The 25,684-nt window shown below is 41.9% G+C and overlaps 1 protein-coding gene across 12 annotated transcripts in view; it reads left to right on the top strand.

Moving 5' to 3' along the window:
- Positions 1-25,684, top strand: part of Itpr1 (inositol 1,4,5-trisphosphate receptor type 1) — a 342,412-nt gene that overhangs the window by 112,898 nt on the left and 203,830 nt on the right. For all 12 annotated transcript variants that reach the window (XM_035448428.1, XM_035448429.1, XM_035448427.1 and 9 more), the window contains 3 exons: positions 10,226-10,341; positions 21,139-21,225; positions 23,652-23,810. In XM_035448428.1, the coding sequence (XP_035304319.1) occupies positions 10,226-10,341; positions 21,139-21,225; positions 23,652-23,810 (362 nt within the window). The remainder of the gene's footprint in view (positions 1-10,225; positions 10,342-21,138; positions 21,226-23,651; positions 23,811-25,684) is intronic.

The raw sequence follows: 25,684 nt of genomic DNA, 5'->3' as shown, positions 1-25,684 counted from the left end.
ATCAGAGTCTATCATATCCTTTGGGATAGGGCCTAGGCCCACCCCTGTGTCTTGGCTCAGAGAGTATCCCTCTATGTGGATTGGGCTCCCAAGGTCCACACCTATGCTAGGGATAAGTACTGAACTACTACAGGAGGTCCTGTAGATTTCCTCACTAAAACCCATGTTCCTGGGGTATGAATCAGTCCCATGATGGTATCTCAGCTATCAATCTGGGGACCAAGAGCTCCCCGATGTTCAGGTCAGCTGTTTCTGTGGGTTTCACCAGCTTGGTCTGGACCCCTTTGCCCATCACTCATTCTTCTCTGCAACTGGATTCCAGTTCAGTTCAGTGATTAGTTGTGGGTATCGGCTTCTACTTTTAAAACAATGGAATCTTGAAATTTGCAGGAAAATGGATGGAACTAGAAGAAACCATTCTGAGCGAGGTAACCCAATCACAAAAAGATAAACATGATATGTACTCTCTCATATGTGGATTTTAGACATAGAGTAAAAGATTGCCAGCCTACAATCCACACTGCCAGAGAAACTAGTAAACAAGGAGGGCCCTAAGAGAGACAAACATTGTTCTCTGGAGAAGGGGAAAGGGTCAAGATCCCCTGAGCAAATTGAGAGCACGGGATTAGGGGGGAGGGAGCTAGCAGAATGAGAAGGGAAGAAGAGGAGGGATGCAGAGGACATGAGGGAGCAGAAAGGTTGAGTCAGGGGAAGAATAGAAGATAACAAGAATGGAGATACCATAATATAGGGAGACATTATAGGTTTAAAGAGAAATCAGGCACTAAGGAAATGTCTGGAGATCTACACAGATGACACCAGCCTTAAATGCCCTCCCCTGATAATGAGATTGATGACTGACTTATATGCCACCCGATAGCCCTCATCCAGCTGCTGGTGGAAGTATTGAACTTTCTTTACCATAGCTGTTTATGCTATTCATATCCAGAGTTAAACATTGAATTCATGCCACAGAAATGGAGCTGGACTATGGTGCCAACTTTTAAATACCAAATAACTAGCTTTTAAATGTCTTCCCTAGAGCTGGAGAGATGGCTCAGTAACTGAGAGCATTTGTTCTCTTGCAGAGAGGACTTGGGTTTGGTTTCCAGTCCCACATGGTAGATCATAACCATCTGTTATGGGGCATCAGTTACAGGGCATCCAGTGCCGCTTTCCAACCAGGTACCAGGCACATGGATGGTACATAACATACATAACATACACTCAAACAAATATTCATACACATTAAAATAAAAATAATAATAAAAATGTCTTTTCCCAGCACTCATGTATGACTCCTCAGCAACCACATGGAACTCCAATTCCAAAGCAGCTGATGCCTCTTGGCCTCTGCAAGCACTGTGCTCATGTGCTTATTATACCTCTTTGTGGATAGACATAACACAAAAAAATGCCGTCTCCATCTTTGGGTAGCACATACCCTCCAGCAGCTTCCTGACTGGAGACTTGGCTCTCAAGCCTTCTTAATTATTTAGCACAATCAGAATTCTAGGTTGATAATCATTATTAAGTCAATATTTTAAAGACATTGTTGGGTTGGAACGGAGTCCCAGGATAGTTAATATGAAGTGTCTGGTGGTAGTATTATTACTATTACTATCATCGTTATTATATTGTTAATGTTACTGTTTGATAGTTGATGCTTTCCTCACCCCTTGCTAAAAGACTCAAGCATACTTTTCCCCATTCATCTAAAATGTTTCCACCATAAGTATGGATTCACACCATATGTAGGGATTTGGTGAGTTTTTTTTCCCCAACCTAGAAAGTCATCTTCTCCAGTCCCATGATGCTTTCTTCAATAATTTTCTGCACTTTCAGTGGGCTTTATCTACTAGTTCCTTTCTCCTCTTCTCTCTGTTTTTACTTTTGGAGAAAGTCTCCCAACCTAGTTTCCAAAACTTATCATGTTTAAAAACCACATTGTCATTGTATCTCAGGTTCCTCATTTTAAATTCCTTTCCTTTGTCACATATTAAGGTGTCATGCATATTTCACATGATAATTTCCAGTCTTACCTGTGAGACTGTTGACTATAGTGTTGTTTTCTCCCATCCATTCTTTCTGTTTTCCCTGTTTCTTCAGAGTTAGTTGCTTTTCTCAGTTGTCAAGTACCTTGTGTAGCCTTGGGAGATGCTTCCTATGTCTGCTGATCTTGATCATCCCTGTAGAACAGATAGGAAGAGGGGAGACTGAAGGAGATAATTGGGTGGCTTTAGATATGGAAAGACACGAGATGGTAAGGCTTTCGAATAGTTAGTTTCATTCACAAATTATCAAATAGCAAGCCACCTCTCTCATGAGGGACTTTAGGCAGGGCATCTCTCTGGAGCTTTACTTGTCTTCTCAGAAGGAGCCTCCAGGTCTGAGGTCAGCATACATTTCCACTAATGGATGAGACAGGAAATATTATTTAAAGTAATATTTGTATTTTTATTTACTGTGTATATAAAGGTCAGAAGATAACTTTCAAGGGTTGATTCTCTCCTCCCACTCTTAACCCTTACCTGGGTTCTGGGAATTAAACTCAAGTCTTTAGGCTGGTAAATGCCTTTATCCACTGAGTAAACTTTCAGCCTTCAGACAGGAGATATTTTAAGCTTTGCAGTTCAATAGGCAAAACTGAGGATATTATATAACAAGAGAACAAATGTTTCATAAACGTTTCTGTTGGTGAGAGTCATTCATCTTTTCTATGGATGTTGAAATTTGACTTCTACATATTATGTGATAAAATACTATGATTTTTGTTTCTGATTATGTGAAAATGTGAAACCCTTTTTAGTTTATGAGCCATACACAGGCAGGATGCAATTGACTAAAGTTGGCCCAAAATACCATGATTGGCATTTCCTGTTCTAGATTTCCACCTGGTGAGAAGGTCCTGGCTAGTGAGAGCCTGTATATCTCTCCATCACATTTGTACATATATATTTGATCCATTTATCTCTAGTTCCATCTCTTACTCCTTCATCACATGTGGTGTGTGAAGCTACAGAACTTCTGTGCCCACCCCCACCTGCTAGCACACCCTATACATAGACTCTCCTCTAGGAAAGTCCTGGTTGTTTTGACTGTGTTTGTATGGTGGTGGTTCGCATCAAGGTCTGTTCTAAACATTTTCAGTCCATCCTTCCTGAGAAACCCCCTACCTAACTTGTACCACACTCGACGTCTGCAGCCTCCAGCTCCCAAACCTTCCTGGAGTTCTGCAAACTGCCTGTTGGTTTTCCTTAGCAGAAATACAAGCTTTGTTCCACTTCATCTGTCAAGTTCTGTCCTCCTCCTCTCTCCATATTCATTTATGGGAAGACTAATTTAGGTTTCATAGATGATACTGAATTTAAATTTTTTAAAAATTTTCCTTCATTTTTTTTCCTGGAGATGGAACCAAAGGACTTTATTCTGTTAGTATGGAAGTCATTAATCAAGCTCAAGTTTTTATAAATCTCAAATCAATGTATTTTATTGATTTTTAGTAGAGAGGCTGGGATGTCCCTAGTTTCTGATGGGCAGCTGCAATGCATTTCCAATTATGACTTTTCCTCCTTCCATCATTCCTCATCCCTTGCCTTCTCCTGACCTCCTTGTTGTTCGGCATTTTCTGCATGCTGCTTCCTGGGTGACCTGCTCATTACTCAACATTCCTTCTGGGATGTTTTATGGACAGCCCAATGTTGGCACAGTCCAGATAAAACCCTTGATTTCTACTCCTTTCTCCAATACTTGTTCCTGCCTAGTCGCTGTTTTCTTACTAGGCTCCACAAAGAATAAGACCTAGACTCCATGAAGTATAAGACCTCTCCCATAGGGGCTAGAGGTGTGCCCAGTGCTTAAGAGAGGCCTTGGTCTTGCAGAGAGGCCAAGTTTGGTTCCCATCGCCCATATCTGAATGTTCACAACCACCTATGACTCCAGCTCCAGGAGATCTGATGCTGTGTTCCTGCCTCCCCAGGCACCTGCAGTCACATGCATATACCCACACACAAGCACATACAAGTACACATACGGAAGCTAAAGTAAACTTTACAACAACAACAACAAAAGCTCCCATATAAGTATAATGCAGGCCAAGTTTTTCTGTGTGTGCTTAAGGCCCTCTGTCTCTTCCCACTCCTCTTTCCAAGACTCAGATGCTCCCCCCCCCACCCCAGGCCTCCGATACCCTGCATGCTATAGCTTTTGTTTGTGTCTAGAGACACAGCTCCTATAACTCACTCTGTGTCAGCGTGTGTGTGTGTGTGTGTGTGTGTGTGTGTGTGTGTGTGTGTGTGTGTGTGTGTGTGTGTGTGTGTGATGCTTTGAGTTTGTGGGTACTCCCGGAGCTACCTTTCATCAGCTGCACAAGCTGGGGTTATAGGCATGCCTAGCTGTCTGTGTTTCCTTTAAATATAGATGTTGGAGATTCTAACTCATGCCTGCGCAGCAAGTGGTCAAACCCACTGAGATATCATCCTAAGTCCCCTGTTTCTTGTTCTTTCAAGATTGTAAACATCATTTCCCTCCCAGCTCAGGGCCTTTTATTTTTATTTTTATTTTTTTATGTCTTCTGCTTGTAATGCTTTCCCTACAGAGTGTTTCCTCTTGTATTAATTGCTTGTCTCGGCGTTGTGACAAAATACCCAACAGGAGCAATTTAGAAAAGGAAGGATTGATTTTGACTCATGTTTGAGCTACAGTCCAGCATGGTGAGGAAGGCATGGTGGGGGATAGTCATGTTGCGTCAGCAGCCCGGAAACAGAGAGATTTGAATGTTTCCATCTGTTGCCCTTTCTCAGTGTTACTCAGTCCAGGATCCCTCCCTGCACATAGAGACTCCTTCCTAGACACACCCGGGGGCTTGTCTCCTGGGAGATCCCCATCAAGTTAGCAGTGGAGATTGTCCATCACATTCCTGTTCTGCCCTTTAGGTCTACCTTCAGATGTGCTGGCTCTGGAGATGCTTTGCTGATGGCCTGTAGAAGTCTTTGATTCTCCGTCAACCAGACTGTGTCCCAAGACAGTTCTTGCCTCTAATTCTTGCCACTCTGTGCACACAGCAAAGGATAACAGGAAGCTATTGAATTGCAAAACTTTACATTTTCATTGCTTCATTTAATTTGAACTTGGTGTGCTTTACTTTGTCTATTTGACTAGTTTGTCACTGTCACTGACAGTGTTTTAAGGAACTGCTGTTTTGTTTTCAGTATCCAGTATCTGCACATAGCAAGTGCTTCACTAGATAGTAATTGATTTTACAGATAGATGTCTAGAAGCTGAGAACTAGAAGCATCTTCAGAAGATCCCCCCCCCCGCCTCCCCTAGCCATTGTTTCTAGAGTCCAGAATCATAGCACATTTTGGATCACTAACCCAGCACCTTTGCTGAGCAGCAGTCTTATCCCTAGGCTTCTTCCCTAGGGACCTAGGCTGGAGTTTAAATTCCCAGCCATGGGGTAGGTGGGTAGTAGGTAGATCAAGGCAAGGACTCCCACCTTTATTCCTTGATGTAGTCCCTGATAAGAACACTTATTTCTTCCCTTCTATTCAATTCCAGTTGGCTAGAGGCACATATGTGGCTTCTCAGGCTTCCATTTTCTCTTAAGTGTGAACCCCAAGTCCTTATTTCCTAATTAACACATCTACAGTGGGGTTCACCATTTCTTCTCCAACTCAGTTCTAGAATGCACTTAAGCCATTGAGGATGCCTGAACCCTCTTCCCTCTGGTGTCTAGCTCATCCAGCCCTAGAACATTTTACCAACCCCTCAATTCAGCTGAGTTCTCCTCTCCTAACCCAGTGTGGCATATGCTAAAGTTTAGGAATATTCCTAACTGTTTTTTTTTTTTGAAAGCTTAATTTAGTTTATTCCTCAAAGGCCTAAAATAACACCTGTCATATAAGATTTCCTTTGTGGCATATTTTTGGAATGAGACCAAACCACAGCATGTGTGGGTGTATTCATGTGTAGACACATACGTACACACAAACATGCTCACTTCCCTCCTTGTAGATTATATGTATATATTCTGCTACTGAGTGTCTTGTATTTATTTGAGTAGTTCTATACTTAGCACAGAGTTGGGACCCAGAAGAACTTTAATTTTGCTTTGCTGTGCCATCCAAATAGTAAAGGGCACCATGGAACCATGGAATTGCAAAATTCCAGAAGGGTACTTTAATATTATATTTGGATGCTTAATTTAATTTTCACTTTGAATCCGTTGCTAGGCAACCAGGAAGATGGGGCAAAATCAGCAAGGCTAATCTGGTTCCTTTACTAGTGTGTTAGCATCTCTTATATTTACATTGACAGTTGGTTGTAAATATGCTTCAGCCTATGCAATGCTACATTTCATCCAAGGAAAGTAGTTAGTAAGGAAGTTGTTCAAGGCTTTCAGTTGTGCATTGCTTAAATTCCTGCTCTCACCCTTAGATGAAGTTACCTGAGTTTTGAACCTGTGTGGTAGAACCTGTTTGTTTCCTAAGTAACTTGACTACAGCATACTAAGATAGTACTTTGCATTGCTTTTTTACCCCTTAGCATCATGGATTCAGCCTGTTTCTCACATCAGTCAAGTTGTTTGTTGTTGTTTAGTTTTTGGTAATGTATAGCACCAAACTATTGGCATATGAAATATGTTAGAAAAAATTAGGCCATTTTATTTTCTATATCCTGCTAGTGATGAAAATTGGAATTGTTAAGTTCCATTCGTCTTTAAAGTAAGTTGTATGTTTAAAATTAGTGCTGCTAATCAAACCCAGTGGGTCATAAAAACCAACCAACCAACCAAACAAACAAACAAACATAAGCAGAACAGGGGTGGTAGTAGTGGTGGGCATGGCTGGAAAGATGTCTCAATTAAGGGCACTTGCTGCTCTTCCAGGGGACTGAGTTTGGTTCTTTGTTTCCCAGCATTCATGTGGGTCTGTAACTTTAGTTGGAGAGGATCTGAGGCTCTCTTCCGACTTCTGTGGGCACCTGCACAAATGTCCAAACACACATGCATAAACATACACACACACACTCACACACACACACACACACACACACACACACACACACACACACACATTTGAAAAGGATGTGTAGTTGGGACGTGGATGTTGGGGAGGATCTGAGAAGAGTTGGAAGAAGAAGTGAATGTGACCAAATATGTTATGTATGTGTCTGAAATTCCCAATGAATAAATAAAAACGTTAACAGTGCCGGTGACATGTTTCTGGACTATTTTCTTTTCTTTAAGTGATAGGTTAGCTGTGCTTGTTTGTAAAGGAGGCTGAGGTAAGAGGATCTCTTGGGATGTAGCTGCATGGTAGAGTGCTTCTGTAACCTGTGCCCAGGCCACAGGTCCAGTTCCAGAGAAGGGGTTTGGCGTGAGGTGGGGAATGGTAACTTAAGGAAGTCATCTTGGTTTAGCCTAGATGCCCCCTGGATCGTGTGAAGGAGACAGGGCATTTGATCCTGACCAGTGTGTGGTTATTCAGGGGGTGGATGGAGAGTATGCATACATCATGCTGGCAGGAAAACAATCTCTAAGTGACGGCATCCCTTTCCACTGATTCTATAAATGCCCATGACTTATCCTTTTCATAATTGACACAGAGAGCAGCCTTATCTTTTCAGCTGGTTTCCTGCCGTGCCTTTTGTTCTCTAAAGACCTGGGTAGTGCCTTTCATGTGTAATGAAAATTACTTTCAGCAGATGAATCAGATTCTTGGTAAAGATGGATTTCAACATTCCTATGTTTACCTTGTAGTGAACTATCTGTGACCAGATAGAAATACTGAGTTGGTGAGATTGTAAAATGGAGAAAATCCCTTTCGCTTCCACAGTTAAAAGATTTTGTTGTTGTTGTTGATGTGGAGTATTTGTAAGTATAACTTATAGAGAAAATTCTTTGACTCTCACTAGAAGGAAGAGCTGTCTAAATTATAAGGTTTTGGTGTTTATAAACTGGACATAGCTATGTGCTACATGGCTTCAGAGAGCCCTGACTAGACCTGATTAGAGTGACTAGGAAACAAAGAAATGACAAACACACAGACACATAGACCAGCTGGGGTTGATTGGTCTGGGCTCTCAGAAGGAAAGCTGCGGCACTCAGGAAGCAGGGAGGTGTGGTTATTTCATATAGTTAAGAGTAGGCAGGGCAGCTCATCTCTGCAGGAGCAGTCTCTGTAAGGAGCCATCCTCAGGCTGTCAAACCTTGTGGAGGGGTGAAGCTGTGGTGAATATTTTCTATACATATTTTCAACAGTTGTACTCAGATCACAGTAAGGCTTTTCCATCCCTCTGAGCCTTGCCTGAGGCATTGACCCTTGACATGACTGTGTCTATGTCAGTAATATACATTCATTCGGGTCTTAACTCCATCTGTATACTGCAGGGCAGTATATGAATTTTTCTACATTGAGGTAACTGTTTGAATAAGATAATATGAAGGTGTTATGGTAGAAGGCCTTCTTAGAGAATCTGTTTTAATGAGATAAGAATAAGTGATTTGTCTACTCTGATGTACTTCAAGGGTGTGATTTCTCCAAATTGGGCATCTGCTTCAAGTTCATTCATTTTACTCTCTCTATTATACTCTTTGAATACCCAGTATGTCAAAATGGGTTTTGGTGGTATTGGTTTTAAAAACCAATTTAATTTCCCATGGATGTTATTTTTGCACTTCTGTTGTTGTTATTCTGGGTGGCTTGTTCAAGCTAGGCACATGCTCTACTACTTAGCTATACCTCCAGCCTTTTGGATTTTTGGGGGACATAACTCTTTTAAAATAAATGTATACTTAAATATATATATATATATATATATGTGTGTGTGTGTGTGTGTGTGTGTGTGTGTGTGTGTGTGTTTGTGTGTGTGTGTGTGTGTGTGTGTGTTACTGAGCTTCAATATATGCTTTAAAAATAAGCAGGACTATAGCAATTAGTGAGAAAATGATGATGAAACAGTAATGTCCTGTCTGGTCAGTCACAATGGCCACAGAGTTGTTTTATACCTCATCACAGTTTGTGGACTTATTTTAGTTCCTTTTTTAGTTGTTGTAAGGGAATATCTCACAGAAACCACTTGAGAGGGAAAGAATTTGTTTTGTCCTTTGATTTCAAAGAATGCCAATGCCTCAATCATGGAGAGCATGATGGCTGGGCTGAGACGGCTGCAGCTTACAGTGAATTCTTTCACATCCCAGCTGATAGGGAGCAGAGTATTTGGTCAAGTAGTGGGTCAGTCTGGAACCCTTAAAGGCCCATCCCTAGTGGTCTTCATCCACCACATAGGCCTTCTGTCCAGAGGTTCCATGACCTCCCAAGACAATGGCACCTGCTGAAACCAATGTTCAGTGTGGCTTTGTCAAGGTCATTTCCCACTGAGATCATTACAGCTGCTTTAGGGTAAGGTTCATCATCAGAAGACAGTATGTTCAGGGTTTTTCTTTATGATTTTTACCTTCTGGGTGACTTTTACTCAGATCTGACTAGGTCATTATTTTTACTTTGGGGTGGGTGACAAGAAGAGTAAGAGAAGGGTCACACTTGTCTTTCTCTTGTTTACTCAGTTGCTCTGCTGCTCCAGTCATTGCATCAATTTCTTTGCAGAGATCTTGAAACCACTTGTCCATGCTGCATAGGACAGTGTAATGAAGTCACACAAACCCAGGGTTGCTAACTGGAAGCATTTGCGATGGACTGATCGCAAAGAGGACAGGGGCATATTTATTGGTCTCAATTTGAATTTTTCTGGTTTTGAAATTTCTGTACCCAGAGGGTCATCATGCATGTGACACTTGAAAGACGTTTCCTCTAGGAGGTGTTTTCAAATAAGCTATAGATAGGCTATTATTTGCACTTAAAAAGTATCAGTAAGATCCAAGATCCATATAGACATTGTGTATATAGTGGGAACTTTTTGGCTTTAGAGTTATTGGCCTTGACTGGATGGTGCTGTGGAGAAAGATTAAGAAAACTTGATTTTGCCATGTTGTTCCAGATTTGCCATTAACCACTTTGGTGACACTGGGCAATTGATTACCTTTCTGTAAACCCAAGTTTCCTCATCTGTATCTTAACACAGTGATGGTGAAATTTTCAGTCCAAAGTTTGTGAATGGGCTTTGTACCGACACTTACGTGTAGAATATAATTAGAACTGTCTTTCCCAGGCCAGCCATATATGCATCCCCAGTAACAGCTTTTGCCTTTTGTTTTTCTTTCTAGACTGCCTCTTCAAGCTATGTCCTATGAATCGATACTCTGCACAGAAACAGTTCTGGAAAGCTGCTAAGCCTGGGGCCAACAGCACAACAGATGCGGTGCTGCTCAACAAATTGCATGTATGTATGGAGATGTGATATCAGTGATGGGGGGGTTGTCTTGAGTGGTCACCTGGGTGGTGGCTGACGGTGGCTGGAGAAGGATTGGTTACATCAGCCTCTAGCATAATTTGAAAAGCCATCTGCTGACTTTTAAATTTCTTCTTCATCTTCATTATCTGAGTGTTTTGCCTGTATATGTCTCTGTGCACCATGTATGTGTACAGTACACAGAAAAGGGCTTTGGATCCCTTGGAGCTAGAGTTGCCTATGGCTCTGAGCTGGGACTAGCACCCAGAGATTCAACAAAAGCAGCCAGTGCTCTTAATTGAAGAACTATCTTTCCACTCTCCTGACTTTCTTTTAAAAAAAAAAAATATCTAAGGAAAGATAGAGTATAGCCACCTTGAGATGTTTTTCAGGGAAGTGGCACTCCAACCCCAGACTTTCCAAGAGTAGCTTGAGGCAGAATGGCAGATAGAACTGAATCTTGGCTCTACCACTCATTGACATTGAACTTGAGCAAATCATACAGCTCCTCTAATTCTGCTCCTTACCCATAAAATGGACACAATGGTCATGTCTACCTTAAAAGGAAGATGTGAGAATCACACTAAAGGCTACACACACATCTTATGATGAGCACCACCAGTCACCCAATTACTACTTAATAGCTTCTGTCCATTCTCTTGTAAATTTTGACCATTATCATTGCATTTATCATATTAATTGGCATGTAAGAGAAGCTCTCACAGTACTGCTGATCTACTGTGGCCACAGCAAGTCTCTGAGCCTCTCTGAGACACTCATCCTATAAAACTATGATGTCATCCTTCTGGTACCTGACACCTGGAGGCTAGGCTGTGTAGACTAAGGTCTATGAGATGCGTAGAAGGGGATCCTGACATAGATCCAGTGTAACATTATTATTGAAGACCCCATTCCTCAGACTGGTCTTATTTTTCTCCACATCTCTTGTTTGTCTCCTTAAAATGTAAACTGTATGGGGTCAGGCACTTGTATCACTTTTGATTTTTTGCTGAGTCCCTGGTGTCTGCAGCCAGGATTCACATAGACTAGGCATTCAGGAAGTAGGCAGTAGAAACTTAGACACGATGCTTCTTGGTACTTAGTCCTAATTTGAAGATGGTTGCTAGGCGCTGGAAGAGCTCAAAAAGTCTCCAGTCTCAGCCTGCTGTTTGGGCTCAGATGTGGCAATGTCATAACCATTTGTATTTGATTGAGGTTGAAGTTTTGAGAAGGGAGTCCTTCCCTCAGCATATGCTGTTCCAACAAGGATTCTGTGTTCCAGGCACGATCCACTGCTCAGGGTCCTAACTTCCATCAGCTCCTACTGAGACCAGTGTGAAACACATAGAGCGACTCCCGAATTACCAGAAATGAAATCCAGACTTCTTTCTGTTTTACATGTATGGTTGTCCCTGCCTGGGCTCTGAACTTCTCTCTGGAGCCCTTGTATTGCCATCTTATTATAGTAGGATTTGTTCACTTTATTGTGCAGCCCACACTCATCCCAGTCACATGACCTTTCCACTCCCAGATAATCCTGTCTAGATTTTCCATAGCCAGGCTCTTCTTCAGCTAGGACCTTTGCTGTCACCTTCTCAGCGTCACTGGCATTTTAGCAGTGTTCCCTGTATACTCCTCCTAGACATGCTTCCTGGTTTTCTCCACTTAGCTTCCTGTTTGTCTTTCTCAGTGCTGATTATAGTCTGTAATTATGCTTAATAAGTTCCCTGATTATTTGTCACTCATTAAAATGGCGGCCGTACAAGGTCTCGGCATCATCTCTTGTTCACACCTTGCTTCTCTCATGGTGTCTTGTAGTAGCATCTTGCCTTGCCAATGAATTTGTGGTGGTGACCACACCCTTTGGGTGTGGTTTCAGATACAGTTGTGACCCGTTATAAGGTACAGGAGGGGCTGGCTTCTACTCTCTTGTGTTGTGGAGAGTATCAGAAGGGCAGAGAGTGCATGTATCTTTTGGAGCAGGAAGACCGAGATGGTTATTTACTCTTGTCTGTGTAAGTACACGAAACAGCAAACGCAGTCACACTACGTCACTCTGACCACGCCCTCACAAGCCTGGTGAGGCACACCTGTAGCCAGCCCCTAAGTAGGCGTAGCTACAACTTCCCCTACATACTCCCCTAATAAATAGCTATTTATCATTTATCTTGGGTCTGGTGGACTCATTTAAATCCTGCCTTCAGTGTCTGGAACAGAGGAGGCACATGAGAAACACTGGCTGACTGGGCATTGTACTAGTATTAGATCCTCAACCATCTAGAAGCTTCCTAGCAAATAAAGAATGAAGAGGTAATGCCTCCCTACAATTAATAAAGAGGCAATACAGAGCAAACTGCCCATTACTGTTTAAGAGTATGGGGCACAGTGGTCAGGGAAAGCTTCCTGGAGGAAGACGGAAATAATGTGTAACCCTCAGTCTGAGGCATCTCCTGGAATTAACAAAGCAGAAGAAAGAATGGAAGCATAGGCCCAGAGGCTAGAGATTGTGTTAAAGACTGAATTATGTCATTGTCACAGTAATCATGATATTGGATTAGAGACTGTGTGAAAGACTGAATTATGTCATTGTCACAGCAATCATGATGTTGGGCTAGAGATTGTGTGAAAGACTGAATTATGTCACTGTCACAGTAATCATGATGGACTTAATCTTCACAGGCTCATTGCTATATCCCCATAGAAAATACTGTACAATTTTGCAAATGTGCAACTAATTCTTAGGTATCAGTTTTTAAAAATAACTTACAATGCAGAAACAAAAGCAAAGTGGTAGGTTACATAATACATTGTATACTTAAGTTAATGTGTAGTGACAGCTGCTCTGGGAGACAAGGGAATCAGGGCTTGCAGGGCTTGACTGGTAGAGGCAGGTAATACTTGGGATGTTGTCTGCCAGGGGGACTTTTCAAAATGACCAGCAGCTCTCAGTAGTGTCTTCATAACACACCTAAAACAGACAGCATACTCTTTTCTTCATTCAGCACTACCCGCCCTTCCGGGGGAAAAACATATTGGTGCTAGTACTGCCGAAACACACACAATTATGCTTTCACTGAGGTGTCAAGTGGGTTCTGAAAACTGCAGTTGCCTCTTAATCCAGGTGACTGTCTAGGCAGCCATAAGATTGTGTGGGACGAAATGACAGCTTGTTGCACAGGACTGAGCCAGATGTTTCATGGGAACCAGCTGGCCTGACTCCTGTCTGCTGTGTGTCACTAGCTCCATTCCTCCTCTTCCACTCCTCCTCTTCCAATCATTGTGCCAATCAGAACCCCAGTCCCACTCCTGCAAGCCAGTGACAGGAGCACAGGCCTCTCATTGAAGGGGTGGGGAAAGGTCCTTTCATTCTCCTTGCTCTGAGGAGAGCGCTACTGGGTGCAGACACCTGGGGCATGATCTTTGTGGAAGCCCCATGTGTCTTTAGTTGTCCTGCCTTTGCATCTCTGCTATGAAGATCACTCTGTTCAGTGAGATCTTAGCAGTACATCCTGAGCTCTCTTTTCTTCTGTGCTTTTTGCTGCAGGGGTTCAGATTCATACTCCTCTTGACTAACAGGAAGCCAACAAGAATAAAAGGGGCTAGGAGGGCAGTGTTGCATGTGGGGTTCCTGTGCATGCATGCCCAAGGGAAGCAGCCACCACCCCCAACCCCCAGCCCCCGCCCCCCGCAGTGCTGTGTGGGAAGGTGGACTGAGAGCTACATATGACTTCTGCTTTGACAAGTGAAGATAGAAATCCATGCTTCTGTGTGTAGTACTTTGCTTTTTAAACTATGCTGGCAGCTAATTCAGTTAAGGCTTAAAGCATATGCTCCCCAGCAACTCAGAATGGCTGGGCTAAAGCCAGATGTGAGTCTTTAGTGCCTTTTGCAACCTGCGATCTATGCATTTTTTTTTTTCATGAGCACTTGTTTTTGATGCTCTACGCTGCAACTGGGATGGGTAAAATAGGTTTTACTTTTGTTTTTTAATCTCACAAGTGATTAAAAATGCTCAACTCTGTGTGTGTGTGTGTGTGTGTGTGTGTGTGTGTGTGTGTGTGTGTGTGTGTGTAAGAGAGAGACAGACAGAGACACAGAAGAAACAAGAGACACAGGCAGGTGGGCAATTATTATGTCCTTTATGGTATTTATGTTTTTTTAATGTAAGGGAAACTAATTGATATGAAATGGCTGGCATGACCTTTCCATCTTGGGTGATGGTCTGCCTTGACTTTGTGTGGGTCATATTATCTTGCTTAGTTGGAGTTTCTTCCCCTTGCCTCAAAATCTTCTGGCTGTTTTGGTGCAATCATTCAAATGTAGTATTTTGGTCAAAGCCATCCTTGCCTTTGGGGGCTGGTGGCTGGTCTCCAGTGGGTTTTCATTTTTATTTTGGTCAATTACTGGGCAGCACCCGGGAGTCAGAGGTCAGGCTATTTTTAATTAATGCCATTTAAGGAATTTGTTGTCTAGACCACTCAACATCCTTTTGACTGGGGTAAGCCATGTGCACAGCCCTCTGAAGGAGAATGACATCTAGTGGCTGCTTACTGTGTGCTCACTCTTCCAACAGAAACTGCATTTTGTTGGACTCTTTAGGTCCTGGTTTCCCAGAAGCCTCTTGGCCAGATGAGTTAACCTCACCTTCATATCACAATGTTAGTTATAAAGGTTCTAGCTAATGTTTTCTGAGAGTGGTTTGCCCATGACCTTGAAATGGTTGCTCATACTGTTTGGATTTTGACAATGAGCATGTCATTAAGCTATTTGACCTAAGCCAAGCAGAGGAGTGACAAATCTTATTGTTTTTTTTTTTAAAGCCTGGGATGTGAGTATCTATTTTCTGGATCCTTAACTCAGTATCCTATTACATCATTGAGAGCTCATTGACCTTACATTAATAACCTTTCCCCACACTTTCAGTGCCCCATCTGCACCAATTTAACAATGCTTATTTTATTTCTGAAATAACAGGTGACTATAACAGGGTTCACCTTGATCTTGTTTAGGGCACATGGTAATGTCAGCTGTCCAGAAACTGTGGGATGGAGTATTTTATTCTTTGAAATCAAAAACAGTCCCTAATCCACTGTGTAAGGAAAATGAGTAGTTGGTATTTCATTTGGCAAGACCTTTAGAGAAAACGTAAAAAATATGTGGCTTTAAAAAATATCCAAGCCACTTGCCACAGAGACAAATGAAGATGTAGCTGCAAAAATCACCCAAATGAGTGCTATAAGAAAATAATTCCAAAATAAACATGAACAGGAGAGGGAAAGAATATTAACTGCTCTGATCCCTGAACCTTATTCTTTGAAGACTAACCTTGGTCGTAGTCATCTTGTGTTCTCTTCTCCCGCACCCACACACCCTCAGGGAGATTTTAAACCATTGGTGGGGATATGCTATTTCCTCTTATTTCAGTGATGTTTGTTTGTTTCTCACTTTATTGTGAGAAAATGGAATATTTTGTTCCCACTTTTAATGGCTACATGGTTGCCCCACTGTATGACAATATTCAAATTTTAGATAGCCATTCCCTGTGGGGATGAGGGAATAGGGATACTTTAGTCAAGATCCTGACAAATTGTTTTGGGCATTTGGGGAAAAAAAGGAGACTTTGTATTTTTTCTAGGTTATCTAAGAAAGACAAACACCTAGAAATAAAATTATGGAGCAAAGTTGAGAGAAACTCCCCCTACCCCAAGATTATCCTTGGAAAATGTGTGCCAGTTCACTTTGTTACCATATGCTCATGGGATATGTTTGAAAAGTTTAACAAATCATGACCTCATTCCTGTGCTTTCCAGGTGCAGTCTGGGTCTTGCTGCCTTTTACAATACATATTATGTTGCCTATTGAACCTAAATGTCATGATGGATGTTTTTGATTTAAAAACCAAGTTTTGTCTTATGAGATGAATCATTTAAGGACTAATGCATGAACTTGAATGAATTTTAGTTATTCTCTGTGTGTGGATGTGTTCAGGTATGTGAGCACATGTGTAATTGTGTGTGTGTGTGTATGTATGGGGGGAGGGGGGAGAGGGGCCTTTGGCTGACCATAGAATCCCAGGAATCTGTCCCTGCTTCCCCTCCATCCAGCAATGGGATTATGAGCCTGTGCTTCTACCTGGCTCTTTATGTCGGTCCTGGGGATTAAGCACAAAGATTTTCATGCTGTCTGGCAAGACTTTACCAACTGGGAGAGCCATCTCCCAGTCCCTTCACTAAACAAACATTTTATATTCATGCTATTAGTAAATGGTGAATTAGAGACTTTTCTCTTTATAGGATAAGGAGCTGTAGAAGTGGGCTCACAGAATGGCCCATAAGTTCACTGCTTTCTGTGTTTGTGCAGTGATCTTGTTAACAGAAATGAAAGGGTTGTAATTCATAGTTTGACAAATTTTTAACTGTCATCTTCCAGGGTGTCTTTAAGATAAGTCTTATGTGCTATTCTCCACTTTCTCTTTATTTTCCTTTTAATGTAGACAACTGTCCTTGATCTTCTGTTTTACTTTTTTGTAATTAATTTCTGTTATGGAGTAGTACCTTTTTGATGATCAGTTTGACACTGATTTGTGCCCACTCTTAGCACATGTAGGAGCTGCCTTAGTTAGGGTTTCTATTGCTGGGATGAAACACCATGAATAAAGCAAGTTGGGAGGAAAGGCTTTATTCAGCTCACACTTTCCATTTTGCTATTCATCACCAAAGGAAGTCAGGACAGGAACTCAAGCAGGGCAGGAACCTGGAGACAAGAGCTGATGCAGAGACCATGGAGGTGTGCTGCTTACTGGCTTGTTCTCCCTGGCTTTCTCAGCCTGCTTTCTTATAGAACCCAGGACCACCAACCCAGGGGTGAAACTACCCACAATGGGCTGTGCCCTCCCCCATCAATCACTAATTAGTCTGGTCTACAGCTGGATCTTATGGAGGTATTTCCTCAACCTGAGGCTCCTTCCAGCCAGCACAGGGACTTAATATTTTAGGCTCTTAGGGCTTAAACTGAGGCTTTTGGAATTTCTTGGGAATAAGAAAAGGTTCATGAGAATTTTCCATCTTAAAATCATTTGAGTCCAAGAAGTGCTGCTCAAGAATTCTGTAAACATGGAGCTCACCAGTGTGATGTTTTGGGCATAGAAAAAGCTCTATTTGCTTGGGGGGTTTTGTTTTCATTTTATTTTGGAAAATAGTTTATTTTTCTCAATCCATTTCTCACTTTGACATTTTTCCCTCTTGAGTTTCCACTCAGTATTACCCGAGAACAGCTTAATAGAAAGAACAAGTCACTCTGTACAAAGTGTAAACTCTCATTCCAAATGAATCCAGGCCAGTGTTTGGTTTGGAAAACTACCTGTAGGGACTACAGAGAACTCTACAGTGTAAGAAATGCATGGCGGAAATTGGGAGAACAAGGAAGGGGTGGGGGTAGGGCTGAAGACCTGTACAGAGGTCATCATGGATACTGAGTGCTGCTATTTTGTCTGCAAGGCATTATCACTGGGTATGAGTGGAATTGTGTGATGTTATCTTTGTATTGGTGAGGGTAGAAGACTGGTATCTCATTCAAAGAGAGAGGGAGAGAAATGGGTGAATGGACTAGATCCTCTTTGTGCTGGTATGCACATGGTTACCTGGCAAGGATTTCCACTGATAGGCAGGTCATTGTCTTCATTCACATCGTTGTGCTTGTGAATTGGTATTGCTTCCTGTAATTTTCTCCAAAGCCCACCTTTGTAGGTAGACATTGTACTGGAGAGGTCACTGAGAGTTCTACATCTCTATTGGCAGCAGGCAGAGAGGGAGAGGGGAGGAGGAAGACAGAGAGAGAGAGAGAGAGAGAGAGAGAGAGAGAGAGAGAGAGAGAGAGAGAGACTGACTACGCCTGTCTTTGGCCCTTGAAAGTCTAAAGATCACACCCCAGTGACACACTTCCTCCAACAAGGCCATACCTACTCCAAGGGGGCTAGACTTCCTAATCCCTATGAAGTAGCACCACTCCCTAATGACCAAGCATACAAATCTTCAAGCCTATGGGGGCCATTCCTATTCAAACCACCATATTCCACTCTCTGGCCCTCACCGGCTTGTAGCCATATCATGATACAAAACTGCATTCAATTCAACTTCAAAAGTTCCCATGGTCTATAACAGTCCAACACTGTTTAAAAGTTCAAAGTCTCTTCTGAGACTTGTGACACTTTCTTAACTGTAGTCCCCTTGTAAATTGAAAATCATAAAGCAGATCACAGACTTAAAATATAAAATGACATAGGGTATATATTGCCATTCCAAAATGGAGGAAAGGGAGCTTAGTAAGGAAATAGTAGACCAAAGGAAGACCAAAAAAAATCATCTGGGCAAACTCCAAACTCTGAATTTCCTTGTCTGATGTCAAAATGCTCTTCACATCTCCAACTCCTTTGAGCTTTGTGGACTGCAGCACACTTGTCTTTATTGGGCTGATTCTACACCAAGTCGGCAACTTTCCTTGGCTGCTATCTCATGATTCTGGATCTCCAAAACTAAGGTGATTTGAAATCACCCCTGCCAACACTCTTAATCCAAACTCTTCAATTAGCCTCAAGCATATTTTTGGGGCAAGGGCAGAAAACAGCCACATTCTTCACCAAAAATATCACAAGAATCATCTCTAGGCCACATACTAATATTCTTCACCTCTAAGCCTCTTGAGCTGGGCCCCTACAGTTCAAATCACCCCCAATCACTACTGTCTTCCATGTTCTTACTAGTGTGGCCCATTAAACTTCACTACTTCCCTAATCCAACATCCCAAAGTCTACATTCCTCTAAACAAATGTATGTCCAGTCCTGTCACAGCATTGGATTGGTATCAGTGCATGGTATCAATTTTTGTCTTTATCAGTGTCCTATTGCTGTGAAGAGACTCCATGACCGCTGTAACCATCGAAGGAAGCATGACAACATGCAGGCAGGCATGGTGCTAGAGGGTAGCTGAGAGTTCTATATCTGGAATAGCAGGCAGAGAAAGAAAGGGACACCGAGCCTATCTTGAGCCCTTGAAAACAGAAAGCTCACTTCCCAGTGAAACACTTCCAACAAGGCTGCACCTACTCCAAGAAGACCAGACCTCTTAATCTCTGTCAAATACTGCCACTCCCTAATAGCCAAGCATTCAAATCTATGAGCCACTCCCTAATAGCCAAGCATTCAAATCTATGAGCCTATGGGGGTCATTGCTATTCCAATCACCACAATTACTTTATTGAAAGACTGGGGATATAGCTTAGTGGTAAATCATTTGCCCAGCATGTGTGAAGCCCTGGGCTTTATCCCTTGTTTACAACAAGTAAGTATAAAATTAATTAAAATAAAAAATTATTGAATGCCTCTGATGTGTCTTTCATAATCTTCTGTAATATTTATGAGTAGTTTGTTAATGCTTGAGAGTTCCCTTTCGTGGTAAGAACACCACCTGGGGTTTGCTAACATATTGACCTAGTTGGATGGTAAAGTTTCAGTGTAAGGTACCTAACACTAAGTCCACAAATCCCTGTGAAAATGAAGGTGTGCTTGCTGTGAAAGGGAACCCATTGGAATCTGGTAGTGTCTTGCCTGAAGAGGAGACACTCCAGGGAGAGAACATAGCAAACAAATGCTTCTGAAGCCTTAGTATATTATTGGTCATTGGGTTGTCACCATCCAGCAGATTCTGTGTGTAATTCTTTCATGCCATGTTTCTTTGATGTATTTTAAGATAGGTAATGGGCTTGGATGATAGTCTGCTTATTGTCTATGATGTCAGTAATTCCCCATTGGCATATTGTGATATAGTAGCTTCTTTAACACTGCTTAGATATAAGAATGAGAGAAAGCTGTTCATGGTGGTGGCTCCAAGAGCCCCTTCTTGTACCATCTATTTGTCCTTACCACCTTTCCAAGCATTCCAGACTTGCCTGGTAATGTTCCCAGCCTTACTGGTCACTCTGCACATTACAAATTTAACCCAAATGCACATTTGCAGATTAGCTCTGTCATTTAATAAATGCATGATTAAAAACTAAAACTGAAATTAAGCAAAATTTGTCATATACAATAGAGAAAATGGTTTACCCGAGCCCATTGTATTCAACATCCAATTAGCTGTGTGATGTTGACCAAACCTTTAGATTTCACTGTTTCTTGTTTAAAAATGGGGTAATCATCTTCCTTTTAAGGAGCTACACAAAAATTAGAGAAATTATGATGAATATTTGACAGTAATAATAGGCCACATGTGGTACAGTGAGTAGCTACTATGGAAGATAATTTATATGAGTGCAGGTACCATTTTTATCCTGGTTTTACAAATAAGAAACAAACTCATAAATGTTTTGTAATAAAGTGAAGTTCCTAAAACCACACACTGCCCTAAATTGGCTTTTCAATTCAGTTTTATTTTATTCTGAAGCCTTAAAGAATATTTGCAAATCACAAGAGGTATGCAAAGCCCTTTCTGACCTTACTCTATTGTTAAAAATATATATACATGCTCTTGACTAGTTTCTCACAAGTCAAATGCTCATGGCTTCCCTGAAGCAGCTCATTCTAATAATCCCCAAAGGCCCTGAAAGCTGAGGCATAAGCCAGTGCATAAGCTAGGCCAACTTAGATGAGCTCCTGGCTCATTTCATAGAGCCTCAGGCTGTACCCAGGGATTTGCTTGTTCCGTGGTTCTGGTGACAGTGGTTCTGTATTGTCTTGGAAGGACAGAACCCATTTGCTCTCTGTGACCGACCAGTCTTCCTTGTCTATGTTACAGCATGCTGCAGACTTGGAAAAGAAGCAGAATGAGACAGAAAACAGGAAATTGCTGGGGACCGTGATCCAGTATGGCAATGTGATCCAGGTAGGTGCAGGCTGCCCTTCTCTTCTGGAGCTGAAGCATGACAAAGAAAGAAACCGAGGAAGTAATCTCATCACATGGGCGTGCCATTTCCTTGGCAGTGGGGTTCCAATAGAAGCAGCTACTTTATTGAAAACAACATAAACAACAACAACAACAACAACCAAACAGTAACAATCCCTTCATGTTTCTTGTTATATCACTTGGGCATTTTATTGGGTTGTGTCATGGTGTAAGCATTTCCTTTCTCAGCTGATTGCTGATCACTTGTGTGCAGATGGTTCAAATGCGAAACACCATGCCCGAAGAGGACCCTAATTATAATGGTTTTGCCTAATTTATAATGGCTTGGGAGTTCTTTGTGTTTAGTGAATGTCCTGTAAATCTTAGCTTTTGTTCAAGAGCTATTTGCCAGAGAAAATAAAAGTTCTTCATGCACACACGCACGCACTCACGCACGCACAATGTATGTATGTACTTACGTACAGGGTTTCATGCAGTGCAGGCTGGCCTCATGCTCACCATGTAGCTGAACTGACCCTCAATTCTTGGCCCTTCTACCTCTACTCTCCAAGCAGTGGGATTACTTCACAAAACTTTATTTATATGTATCCTTTTCTATAATTTTTTTTACTAAAGTATCTCACAATTGTTGACATATTTTATTGTCTTTTGAGTTCACCCAATATCTCTGTACCCTTGAACCTGCACTGGAGATAACACAGTTCAAACAAGTATTTCACAAGGCTTTCCCAGAAGGTTCTGATCCCACCCGAGCCAGTCTTGGGGAAGAGCATGAGGGAATCACCATGCCTAGGACCAGCTTAACAGATCCAGTTTCCAGATCAATTGAACCCAGGCACAAAGACAGTAGTCACAGTTTTTGAGCACCCTGTCCATTAGGTTATCTGCTTCTGTTTTTGCTGACCTTGTAAACTACTAATTAGAAAGGAATTTCTTCCTGTTTTTATTGCTGTTAAGTATAGAGCAGTGCTAATGATAAATATGAAAAAAACCACTAAAAATTGATAAAAATGACTTTCTGTGATTTTTTTTTTAATGGGGGTTGCAAAAGGTGACTTAGAGTCTTGCTAAGTTGCCCAGGATTGCCCTGATCTTACTATATAGCCCAGGCTGGCATTGGGTCCTCTTCCTTCTTTGGCCTCTTGAGTGCTAGGATTACAGTATTGGAGTCACCATTTCTGGGTAATGCTTTTTGATTAAATGGTTACTTGGGTTAGGCCCTATTAATAGCTTTTGAAAGCTATTGGAAGATTAATTATCACTTCTCCGTGTCCTTGTGAAGTTCAATCCTGTTATCAAGTGAGGCCAGTACTCTGAGGCTCAAAGTAGAAGACACTCACTTGGTTAGACTGGAGAACTGGAAACAAGGATGAAGGAAGACCATGGGGGATGCTAACAGCTAATACATTCTAGCCCTGTGAGGATTCAAGAACCACATGCCAACCAGTGGTAATGGTATCTTCTGCTAGGGTGGTTTTATTTCTTCTGGTCTCAGGCCTTGGGCTCACCTGTGGGAAAGTGAGTCCACGTGTAGAGGATTAGAGGCCATTCACCAAGGGAGCTTCAAGGGCCTTGGAGGACATTATTGTCTCCTGTTTCTCTTGACCTCAGGCTATCCAGGATTCACAAATTATACAGGTTATGCCTCCACTCTCCTCAACCCAGTCAGTAGATTTGTTGGCCTCTTCAGGGTGCTTGAGTGTTACCATGGAAACAGGAGATATGGCAGCTGCAGTGGAGGCACAAGCTGGCCTTCTTTTTTCAGGGATGGAGAAGCCTTGCGTTCCTGTTTTCTCTTATACATGTCAACATGGGCAGAAACCTTAGTAACACTTACTGGTCCAGATGATTAGACAGACTCTTTCCCACCTGCATCTTCTCTCCTCCCATGCATCAAGTATTCATTCAGTCATCATCCTAGAGTGAAGAATCAATGCTTGGAGCATTGGAGGTGGATGCCCAGGGTCACTCTGTTTTTCACAAGGCATAACAGTCCTCAGTGGGATTGCCTTTTAAATCAGACTGTTGCCTGCAGACAAAATTACCTTCCTTCATTTCCCACTGTTATCAGCAACTAGTTAAACCACCATTCCTTAGCCCTTATCCATGCCTCCCTAGCAGCTTCCAGATGGTGGCAAGGTTGGCTTCTGCATTATCCATCTCATCCAAGGCCATGTTGGTTAAAAAAAAAAGGCAAACAAATTTTCCTTTTGTCTTGCCCTCTTCTCTGCCTCCCTTCACTGTTCCTTTTCTTGTTGTTCCAGCATTAGGTACTTTGTGTTTCTCCTGCTTCTCAAACAGCTCCGTGGTGGGAGGAATGTTTGATAAGTATTTTACATGACCAAGAGAGCGATGGCAGAGAACTTACAGACTCGCTCTACCTTATTCTCTTGATGGATTTCTAGCTCCTGCATCTGAAAAGCAATAAATACCTGACTGTGAATAAGAGGCTTCCAGCCCTGCTAGAGAAGAATGCCATGAGAGTGACACTGGATGAGGCTGGAAATGAAGGGTCCTGGTTTTACATTCAACCATTCTACAAGCTGCGCTCCATCGGAGACAGTGTAAGTGTGGCTTCCCCACCAGGAAAGTGCTCCATGCCGTGCTGCCAGCCCTCACTGTGCTTGAGGCTCAACTAGAGAAGTTTAGCATTGGAGCCACAGGCATAAGAAGAGATCAGATTGCTATGGAAACTAGTGTTTGGGAAACAAGGAAATGAGAAGAGAAGTGTGACCTAAATACAGTCGCTATGTTTTTCCTACTGGGCCTCTGAAAAAAATCCTATTACCTCAGTGATTTTACCATGAAAACAGCTATCCTGAATTAATATCCTGGTTGAGGATCCCTTGCCATTCCATTTCCATGAGTGCAACAGAAATGTCCAGCTATTTTGGAAATACTGAAGGACAGAAAGTGGAAAAGCAATAGCCTTAGTAGGGAATAGGAATGGATTGTATGCTCACCCCATAATTCCTGTGTCAGTAAGCAGGGCAGCTTCTCCATCTCCTGCTGCTGCTGCTGCATAGGTCCCTGGCCTGGGATTCTGAACAATACAGAGCCACAGGAATCCCTTTTCAAAGCAACTGAGAACACTTCAGATATTTGTTAGTTAAATTAGTCATTACGTGGGCACATACTTAGCGGTGAATATGTTTAAATGCTATCAGCTATGTACTTGACCTTGTTACGGTTCTAAAATAGATGCTTAAGGAAAAAACCTAAAAAGAAATTGGCACCTTAAGCCATGCGGAGTGTTCTGGAAATACCTATCCTATAGTTAAAACTAGGTTTGAGCTGGGTGGTGGTGGTGCACTCCTTTAATCCCAGTACTTGGGAGGCAGAGGCAGGCAGATCTCTGTGAGTTCATAGCCAGCCTGGTCTACAGAAGTATGTTCCAGGATAGACAGGGCTACACAGAGAAACCTTGTCTCAACCCCTACACCAAAAAAAAAAAAAAAAAAAATCTAGGTTTTGACATTTTTAGTAATGCCATTTAAGTTTATAGGCTGTGGTCAGTTTAAATATTTTGTGTTTGTGTGTATTTCATATATCAATAGCAAGCTGTTCTCTCACTGTTGACATACAGTGAATATTGATCCACAAGTTCTTTTAATGAACTTACTTTCATTTCAGTTTATAGAATATATAGCCATATTTTTTTTCAAAATGTACCATTCTCAAAATATGTGGGTTTCACCTTGTAGGAAGGAAGACATTTCTTTTGTTTCCTTTCCTTCTATTCCCACCATAAAAAGAAAATGCAGGGTTGAGAAGGTGGCTTGCTGTATAACCATGAGGAACTGAGTTCAAATCCCCAGTAGTCACATAAAAGCCAGGTTTGGCTGTGTGTGCCTTTAACCCCAGTATTGGGAGAACAAAACAGGTAGGTCCTCGAACTCACTAGCAGCCAGCCTCACTGAGAAAGAGAAGTTAGGTTGCCCAAGATAACCTGTCTCAAGTTCATAAGGTAGAGAATGATGCAGCTTGTCCTACATCTTTGTCAGGCTTCCACATGTGCGCGCGCGCACGCGCACACACACACACACACACACACACACACACACACACACACACACACACACACACAATGATGTTCCGAGTTCTGAGTTTTGTTTTCAGTAAACTTTGCTTTTCTGTCATTTAATCTGTTAACCTTTAACTTAGTTGACACTATAACATAAATAATTACCTTTTAAAAAGTAGTTTTTCTCATACTATAGGGTTTGACCTGTTCATACTTCAGTGGTTTAAGAGTGCCAGTTTAGATAGTAGGTCAGAATAGAAAGTATCAGGCTGTATGACACACAAAGGTAGGTATGGATTTCTGATCAGAGGCTCAGGCTGGTATCAATTTAAGGGCAGGTATGGGTTTCTGGTCAGAGACATTTGTTTCAGTTATAGAACATTATATTTAGTTGTCTATTGCTGGGGGCTGAAG

Source organism: Cricetulus griseus, chromosome 8, assembly GCF_003668045.3.
Source record: "Cricetulus griseus strain 17A/GY chromosome 8, alternate assembly CriGri-PICRH-1.0, whole genome shotgun sequence".
Lineage (NCBI taxonomy): Eukaryota > Metazoa > Chordata > Mammalia > Rodentia > Cricetidae > Cricetulus > Cricetulus griseus.
Note: the sequence above shows the minus strand (reverse complement) of the source record. Positions and strands in the feature narration are given on the sequence as shown.